This window comes from Theobroma cacao, chromosome 10 (genome assembly GCF_000208745.1).
Source record: "Theobroma cacao cultivar B97-61/B2 chromosome 10, Criollo_cocoa_genome_V2, whole genome shotgun sequence".
In the NCBI taxonomy this organism is placed as follows: domain Eukaryota; kingdom Viridiplantae; phylum Streptophyta; class Magnoliopsida; order Malvales; family Malvaceae; genus Theobroma; species Theobroma cacao.
Window position 1 is genome coordinate 21,343,793 of NC_030859.1, and position 10,187 is coordinate 21,353,979.

Below are 10,187 nucleotides of genomic sequence, written 5' to 3' on the forward strand. Positions count from 1 at the left end.
TGTTCTTTGCCGCCATCCATTTGCTGTGCTTCCCATTTTTTTCTCTTGTCATCCAACTTTCTTTAATTTTACCATCACCACCATCTCTCTTTGTCTATCTCTCGCCATCTCGTCATATTGCTGTCGATTTACAGACCAATGAGCATGACATGGCGAGTTACAACATATTTTTATGTTTATTGGTTTACATTCACAAAACCTTCTCTTTGTTTGCCTCTCGCTCTTTCATCATATTATTGTCGAAGAGAATGGCATGGCGAGTAATAACATATTTTTAGGTTTATTGATGTTGAGTTTTTCTATGATTCAAGTCTAGTATAGCATACCTTGGTTTGTAACATCAATAGAAAGAAGGAAGTTTTGGCGTGTAAACTTATATGTGATTATAAGTTATAGACAAATTAAATGTAAACTTATATGTGGCTAACATTGAAAGATATTGTCCATGAAATCAAAACTTATATGTGGCTAACATTGAAAGATACTATCCATGAAATGAAAACTTGTATATATGTGGCTAACATTGAAAGATATTATTCATGAAAAGAAAGCGACATGAGCCTAATTTTGGGACCAAAAGTAGAAGTTGTTATCACAGCATAGCCAGAAAAAACATTGAAAAGATGTTGAAAACATTCTAGACATGGGCAGCCTAGCTTTATGTGTGATACGTCTAACACATGCATGGGAGACAGAATTCTAGTCACCGACATTTGACTATTATTTTAGACACTCAACCGTTAGCAATTGTTCAACATTACGGTTCGGATTAGGAATAATTTGTTTAAAAAAAAAAACGAGGATGCTGTCATTAACTAGATCATTGAGTTAGAATAATGTGAAGAGAATTGGATTGTTACCCCATGCTTTTAAGTCTAGTTGGTGTATTAATTTGTTTCCTCGGCCTTCTTCCTTACTTGTTTGCAAAATTTAGTCAGGTTTTCTTGGTGCATTATATAATTCTTGGTGCTGGATTTTGGAGTTTCTTATCGTATCTTTGTTCGCTAGGGTTCCATGCATAGTGTATGTAATCTCTATAATTACATTTTATTCATAACATTATTAAAAATTTATATAGTATAGTCAAATTTATAAAAATATCATAAAAAAGTAAAAAAAATTATTAATAGAAATATTTATAATAATACATTTTAAATATATACAGCAGTAACTATCATTTTCTTTGACCTTAGGATTTGGTTTGTCTTGTGTTACATATTCCTTGTGACCTTGATTTTGATCTTTGTCATGTGATTATTGGTTTGCTTAAGATTTAACCTGAATTTATTTCGATGTTTATTTGTATTATCTTTGTCTTATAAATAAAACTTTATGCTATTCAAAAATAACTAATAATGTTACATTTAAAGGACAAGACAAAGCCACAAAGGACACAAAAAAGGTGACCCTTTGTTAACATCAGTCAAAGATTTCTGTTGCCGACCAAAAACTCCAAGGAAATGAGAACATCGTAGATGGAAAATTTTCTATGACTGGTGACCAAACAATTGAAATTAGGGAAAAAAATGTAATGTAATTGAAATTAAAAAATTTAAAATTACGACGAAAGGGTAGTTTTTGTAACCCAATTTCAGTAATGAATCCATTCCTGATGCTTTGGTTATAAAGAAGAGAAAGAAAGAAAGAAAGAAAATTCCCATTTAACAACTATTGAATTTTTTTTTTACATAATTACCATTTCAATTAATTAATTTTTCTTCACATATTGTTGATCTACTTCTTAAACATCATGGATCTGTCGATTTTAATTTTAATTTTTTTATTTATTATTGATTTTCAGTAAAAAATGGTAAATGAGTCAAATTAAATGTAAACTTATATGCGGACATAGTCGAATTGAAGTGTGAATATAGACAAATTAAGTGTAAACTTATATGTGGCTAGCATTGAAAGATATTATCCATGAAATCAAAACTTATATGTGGCTAACAGTGAAAGATACTATCCATGAAATGAAAACTTATATATATATGTGGCTAACATTGAACGGAAGTAGCCAGACAACATTGAAAAGATGTTGAAAACATTCTAAACGTGGGCAGCCTAGCTTTATGTGTGATACGTACACATGCATGGGAGACAGAATTGATTGGGTCATGTGTAACAGTTCCATTGCACCACGTACGTATATGTTGGTTTTTTTTTTAAGATAAATTATTTATATCGTCACTTAATTTTTTTTTAAGATAAATATATATATATATCAAAGTAAATTATGAGAAATAGTCAACCTAATAAACTCATTTTAAAGATAACCTTTAATATAAAGTTAATTATTTTTATCAGACTTTTACCATGACTTGATAAAAATACCCTTACAATCATTTTAGACAAATTAAATGTTCTCAATTTTTCTTTCCCGCCATCCATTTGCTGTGCTTCTCATTTTTTTCCCTCATCATCCAACTCTGTTTAATTTTACCACCATCACCATCTTTCTCTGTCTATCTCTCGCCATCTCGTCATATTGCTGTCAATTTACAAACCAATGAGCACGACATGGTGGGTTACAACATGTTCTTATATTTATTGGTTTACATTCAACACCCTTCTCTTTGTTTATCTCTCGCCATTTCATCATATTATTGTCGAAGAGCATGGCATGGCTAGTAATAACATATTCTTAGGTTTATTGGTGCTGAGTTTTTCTGTGATTCAAGTCTGGCAAAGCATGCCTTGGTATGTAACATCAGTAGGAAGAAGGAAGTTTTGGCATATAATATCTAGTATTGAAGCTTTAGCCTTGACATATAACATTTGTTGTTGAAGCTTTGGTGTGTAACCTCTTCTATTGAAATGTGTAACATTTGCTTAGGCTTGCAGTGTCATTTTGTTTTTCTTTTTTGTTATTTTTAGCTGTTGTAGAGCATAGTATACTAAGTTTTTGATTGTATATATATATGTATATGTATATATATCTAAAAAACTCTAAACAAAGGTGAGAAGAAGTTTTTTCCTTCAAAGTTGTCAATCCTTTACTCCGTTCATCTTCTTCTTTTTTTTGAAAATTTTTAGAGTTCTTATTTTTTTTGCAAAATTTTCTTGAAAAATCAACAATTAGTTTACATTCATAAATCCAAAAATAGATGGGTTAAAGTTACAAGTGAAATGAAATCTATAAATTAGAACACTGTCCAGAGTTGTTGCACACCAAGTCTGCATATAACAACTCTAATGCACTTAATGTGTAATTAATCTATTGAATATGATATGACGTGTAACATATTTTTGTACATACCTACATGTAACAACATTTTTTTTAAAATAGTGTCTAGCAAAATTTTTTTAAACATGACTTGTAACAACAATATTTTTTAAACATGGTATGTAACTTACTCCTTTATATTTCATTACAACATAAACTCTTGGAATTAAACACCTCAAACATAACGTGTAATAATTTTTTTTCAACATAACGTGTAACAATATTTTTCTAAACATAGCGTGTAATAAAAACATTTTTTAAATAGGGCGTGTGTGGTCTCTTTGTATTTTACTAGGATATAAACTTTTGGAGTTAAACACCTTCACGAAATATATTAAAAGTTATTCAACATCAACGTTACTGCTAAGATGAAATGGATTTGAGCAAACAGATATTATTCAAAATCGCCAAATTTGGATAATTAGTTTTAGGGTTATTTTACTTGTTACATTTTCTCTAATCATAAAAAAAAACATGGTATGCAATAACTTTTTTTTTTTTCAATATGACGTGTAACAAAATTTTTTTCAACACATGTGCTTGAAAATGAGAAGGTTTTCATTAAAGAGCAATTTTGTTCAAAAATCTTTTCTCTTGGCTTAAAAACAGTTAAAATTAAAAATATGGTTATTTTCGAAAACACTTTATCTTTAAGGGTTAAAAAAAATCATCCCTTTATATTATAGTAAATGAAAGAACTATATTTAATTAAAAATTATAATAAAATTAGGTAAAAAGAAAGTTCGAACTTTAAATCTTAAGTTCCAAATATAGTTTATACTATATTGCTTTTCAGTCAGTTTCAAAAGCAAATTAAGAAAACAAATACCACAAATAAGAAACAAACAGAACAATGATGAATGACCAAAATTCTCACACCTTTGCCTCTATAAATAGCTATGCCTATCAACCTTTTTGTGTAGACAAAGACACAGATAGACAGTATACTAGTGTTTGATTATTAGCAAATGGATAATTCCTCAACCATTTCCTTTCAAACTCAGCTGCCATGGGGCTCCCATGATTTTGCCATCTCCACACTTGTTTCATTTCATTCAACACTTGTCCTAGTGCTTCTCTTTGCACCCCTTGTCCTTGTCAAATTGAAAAGCACTACTAGAAAGAATTACACCAACCAAGCACGTCTCCCTCCAGGGCCAACTCCCTGGCCAGTCATTGGAAACCTTCCTGAAATATGGAAAAACAAACCTGCCTTCAGGTGGATTCATGGCCTCATGAAACAACTCGATACTGACATTGCTTGTATCCGCCTGGCAAACATTCATGTCATTCCTGTCACTTCACCTGAAATCGCTCGAGAATTCTTGAAAAAATATGATGCTGTTTTTGCATCGAGGCCAGTTACAATGGCAACTGAGTTGGCTTCTCGCGGTTTCTTGTCAACCGCCTTGGTGCCATGGGGAGATCAGTGGAAGAAAATGAGGAAGGTGATTGCTTCTAACATAATTAAACCAGCAAGACTTAGCTCGTTGCTCCATAAGAGAACCCAAGAAGCTGATAATCTTGTTAGGTTCATTTACAACCAATGCATCAACCCTGAAAATGATAGTTCCAATGGCTCTGTTATAAACCTGAGACTTGCAGTCAGGCAATACACTGGAAATGTCATCAGGAAGATGATGTTCAACAAAAGATACTTTGGACAAGGCAAAGAAGATGGAGGGCCTGGACATGAAGAAGAAGAACACGTCGAATCACTCTTTACTGTGCTCAAGCACCTTTACTCTTTCATCCTATCAGATTATGTACCCTGGCTGAGACCATTAGATTTGGAGGGTCACGAAAAGATTGTAAATGAGGCTGTGAGAATTGTCAATGGCTACCATGACCCTATCATTGATGAGAGAGTACAACAGTGGAGAGAAGGGAAGAAGAAGGAGCCTGAAGACCTGCTTGATGCCTTCATTTTAGCAAAGGATTTAGATGGGAAGCCTGCACTCTCAGTTGAAGAGATCAAAGCCCAATGCACTGTGAGATTCTTACTTGTCCAAACACAATATAATATATTTTTCGGTTAACTAAAGTTTGATGATCCTTATTTCGTATGCAGGAATTAATGCTTGCAACTGTGGACAATCCTGCCAATGCAGCAGAATGGGCAATGGCAGAGATGATCAACCAACCCGAAACTCTCCAGAAAGCAATCGAGGAAATAGATGGTGTAGTCGGAAAGGACAGGTTGGTTCAGGAGACTGATATTCCGAAACTCAACTATGTAAAAGCTTGTGCAAGGGAAGCCCTCCGGCTTCACCCCATTGCACCGTTTAACCTACCCCATGTCTCAAACACCGACGTCATTGTTGCTGGCTACTTCATCCCCAAAGGTAGTCACGTCCTGCTCAGCCGGGTAGGCCTAGGCCGGAACCCCAAGGTTTGGGACGAGCCATTCAAGTTCAAACCTGAGCGCCATTTGAAGGATGGTTCGATAGAAGTTGACCTGACAGAGACAGAACTGAGGTTTATCTCTTTTAGTACAGGGAGGAGAGGGTGCATGGGCGTGGCTCTTGGGTCTGAAATGACAATAATGCTATTGGCCAGGCTGATCCAAGGTTTTGCATGGAAGGCGCAGCCTGATGAGGCAAAAATTGACCTATCAGAATCGGAAGATGATCTCTTCCTGGCAAAACCATTGCATGCTCTTGCCAAACCTCGCTTGTCTGCTGCAGTATATGCTCAGCTTAATTACAAGTGAAAAGATTTAGTGCAAGACTACTAGTAAAATAAACTGTAACTTATTAAGTTCCTTGTACGTCAATTTCCATTAATCCAGCCATGCAAGTTACATTTCCTTTATTTATCCATGTAGTGGGAACTTTTTTTCTCTTTGTTAGACCAAGTGGAAATGAAGACACATATAACTCATATTCGAAGTAGAATACAAATATTTTCGCTTGATGTCTCCTTTCACAAATTTGCATCATTTATTTAACAAATTTCTTATATTAACGTCGCTCTTATTATAATATTATTTGTCTGCTATTCGAGCACGCTATGGAATGAAGGTACCAAGTGGAGAGAGAGGATTTTTATCCAATTCCAGCTAATAATCACAAGTCTGTGGAGACATAACACTAACAAAAAAAAAATGACAATTAAACATAATTCACAATCATTCCCAAAAAGTCTAATCTATAATTGAGAGGCTGAAATACTATTATAAATGTTTTCTTGGAACAAAGCACACTATTAGATCTTTGAATATGATATAAAGATTTCAATCAAAAATAAGAGAATTCTTATTGTAAGATTTACCGTTTGTTGAATTTTTCATTTCAGAATTTAACTTATTATGTTGTTCAAATTAGAATGTAATGTTTTTTATTTTATTCATTTAACAATTATTTTTTTTCTTTTTTGGAAATCAATGCTTCTTTCGTTTTCAATGGAAGTCAAGGATAACGGTTTTCACACTTTGAAAACCCTCAGGTACAGTTCAAAACAAAAAGACCACTCTATACCTGGACAAATACGCCCCCCTTCCTTTTACATTGAACATAAACTACACAGATATCACAATCAATCCTCAACATAGGCCCTGCACACCACCAACCCATGCAAACAAGAGACTAAGGGCTTTCCTTTGTTTACCTTTCAAGCTCAAAGCCTCACCTAACATCCTTACGAAGGACCCGCTCCTCATTCAAGAATAAACAGAAGATACAGATTACCCACACTATCCAAAATCTGCCCGCTACTCTGCTGATCTGTTGTTAGCCGCATTCTTTGCAAGGGAGTTAGCGATTCTTCTAGCCCCTTTCAGTGTCACGGTCTAAAAAGAGAGTCATGAGTCCGATATCAACTGTGTATTAGTGTATGATTGGATATTTAGGTGCTCATATCATCTTCAACCTATGAATATTAAGGGACCAAAGTGTTGATGCCACCTCTCAATTTTAAATTTTTTTTTTATTATATATCTATTTATGAGACGCCTTATGTGAGATAAAATCTTGAAGTTCCATAAGTTAAAATGGATAATAAATTACAAGTTACTAACTTGTGTAGGGACTTAAAGAAGGCTTTTTATCCATTGAACAGCATTATGTGAGCCAATGCAATTAATAGGATTAACGATTACTACATAAAAGTAATCCTTAATAAATATAGATTTGTAACTCTTCATTTTATTAATGATAATTTAGCGACTCAATTTCACATAATGAATAAAGTCGGAAAAAGTAACATCTTAATTTGAACGAAAAAAGGTTGAATCCCAAATAATTAAAAAAATTTAATAAATGTTAAATTTTAAAACGAGCATTTAACCGACAAAAAGATAATATAGAAGATATAACTATTGAAGTTCACACACTTAAAGAAATTAAAAGAGAACACTTCATAAACTAGACCATATGAAAACATTTTTCTTGTGTAAGATTCAGAAATTGATCCAGCACATTTAACTAGTGGCAAAAAATACCAACCATTGGTTTTTGGTGTGGTATCTGAAATTATAGCTAAAATGTACCCAGCCATCACTGGGTAGCTAGGTATGGAGAAACACAACGTGGGTCTCGTGTGGGAGGGCCATATAGCGTCTGCTTTGTCCCGAGCTGCTGGTCCATAACGGTGGACGTGTCAAATTCTGGGATGAATCCCCATGGACTATATAACTCTAAAACATGCATGGTGGTCCTAAATGCATATCTGTATATCACTTTCAAGCTTCAAAAGCAATATTTAGTTCCATATGGGATATATGTTGGTGGGAAAAACATAATATTTAGGACTTAGTCAAAGAAATCAAAAGATTAAACCGACATCGAAAATAAAATCGATAATGATTTTTTGGAGTTCCGTCTTTCTTGTTCGTTACTTTTCAACACATTGTTATTTTTCCTGAAGTCGTGTACCTGAGCACATTTATATAGTGGTAATGGGTACTATAGACAAAAACAAGAAAGGATCTCTAATTCTCGACCACCCATTTGGGTTTTTGGTATATATCTTAAATGTGAAACTCTGTAGTTTTCATAGCTCAATACTTAGCACCACGGCACTTCCAAGGTAGAGAATACACAACGTGGGTCTCGTGTGGGCGGCCATATGGCTTCTGCAGGACCATGGAACTTGGAAGGGTCAAACAGAGAATATATCAAAAGACATTAGGAGTACATGACGGATGAGCAGAACCGCTCAAACAAAAAACTCAGAAATTCGAGCAAAATAAAAACAACAGCAGGAAGAAAGAACAAAAACAGGACAGCTGCACATTTCTAAAGCATGACCTTGTTTGCAGAACACAGCAGAAGCAAAAAAGCAGTGAAGGCTGAACTGCAGGTGCAAGAAGAGAGCTGAGGCCGCACAGATAAAAACAGTACACAACCATGAAGCATACATTAAATAGGCCGTTACCACAGAGCAGTGAACATAGAACAACGATCAAGACCAAGCTTGCCGAGAGAGTCAGCAAAAGAATTACCTTCTCTCAAGACATTGATATAAGAAACATTACCAATAGTTCGAGAAAGATAATCAATTTCGTTGAAAATCTGCCATAGTTTCCATGGTCTTTGACGAACATCAGAAACCCAAGAAAGAGCTACTTTAGAATCAGATTCAAAGAGAAGCTGAGCTCCGATATATTGAGAAGCAGAAAAAAGGCGAAGAGCATGAAGGATGGCCATGAGCTCAGCATAATTTCTTAACACACCTCCACATCCAGAGGGACTAGGCTTACCTCAAGCAGATCTGTTAACATTGAATTTAAAACATCCTTCCAACTGAGGCTACCATGACGAGATAGAGCGAGAGCTGAAAGAAGGATGCAAAAAGTGAATAACAGACAAATCAGCATGATAACTCTATGAAATAGAGTTACTTGAGGTTAATTTTAATAGTAATTTAGTTTAGTTCTTGTGGTAATACATAAAAATTAATAAGTTTTATTTAAATTACTATAAATTAATTAATTTAGATGAGTCAATCTTATTTTAATTAATTTTATACTTAATTTGGTGTTAATGTGATTAAAATAGGTTATTATTGATTTATTCTTATTTTTATAAGTGTTTAATGAAAAAAGAATTTTAATAAAAAAAGAAGAGTAATTTTGAAGTGCAAACTTTCACTACACATATCTCGGTAATTCACCCATAACTTTCTCTACAGAATTTCAAATGAGATGATTCTTGGAACATTGGAAAGATAAGAGAAAAAGCTACAACTTTCACATATACCACTTCACCCATATGTGTTTGTCCGGCCTATTTTTCACAAAAATAACTGAAGATAATTTAGCAAGAATCTCATTATAAGAATCTAATTCTCAAGAGTGAAGGGTTCGCCTAAAGGAAATATTCCAAGAGCCATCAATCCATGCATCAAAAACTCTACCTTCTTTGTTCAAAGCTAGGGAAAATAGGCGAGGGAACCTGGAACAAAGAGTGTCACTATCAAACATCCACCTATCCAACCATAAATAAAGAGTCACCCCATTGCCAATACACCATTGACAAGCTGAGAAGCCAACTAAATCTACCACCTTGTCGTTAGTGGGGAGTTGTGTAATACATTTCCAAACGAGAGGCATCTTATTAGAGTGAGAAATGGTTGGAATCCAATGAACTCTGCCAGCCCCATATTTTTGAACAACCAAACACTGTCATTTGAGTTTAATGTCTTTCAACTAATTGTCATTTGAACCAGTGATTAATAAATCATCTACATACACTACATACAACTGATAAATTGCTAACGCGCTCAATTTTAGCTCTAAATCATCCCAATCTCTCTCCAACATTTCTAACCAATAAATATCAGCCAATAACCTTCTAAAACAACAAAATCAGCTCACTCCCTTCTTGGAAAATTCGGCCAAAAATATGACATTAACTCGGTTAATTTTCACTTTGTTTTTCTATCACATTTAACCATTTTTCATTATTTTCTCTTCATTTCTCTTAGAATAAAAATTAGTTCATCATCATTGTACATCACT

The 10,187-nt window shown here is 33.9% G+C and overlaps 1 protein-coding gene across 1 annotated transcript; it reads left to right on the top strand.

The window, feature by feature from the left end:
• LOC18587459 (phenylalanine N-monooxygenase) lies at positions 4,173 to 6,109 on the top strand. Its single transcript, XM_018129006.1, has 2 exons — positions 4,173 to 5,217; positions 5,298 to 6,109. Exons 1-2 carry the CDS (start codon positions 4,195 to 4,197, stop codon positions 5,937 to 5,939), a joined length of 1,665 nt encoding a protein of 554 aa, XP_017984495.1. The 5' UTR covers positions 4,173 to 4,194; the 3' UTR covers positions 5,940 to 6,109.

Excerpts from the sequence above, each read along its gene's own strand:
- LOC18587459 (XM_018129006.1), top strand. The coding sequence starts at position 4,195 with ATGGATAATTCCTCAACCATTTCCTTTCAAACTCAGCTGCCATGGGGC. Across the intron at positions 5,218-5,297 it reads AGATCAAAGCCCAATGCACT|GAATTAATGCTTGCAACTGT; the intron begins GTGAGATTCTTA and ends TTTCGTATGCAG.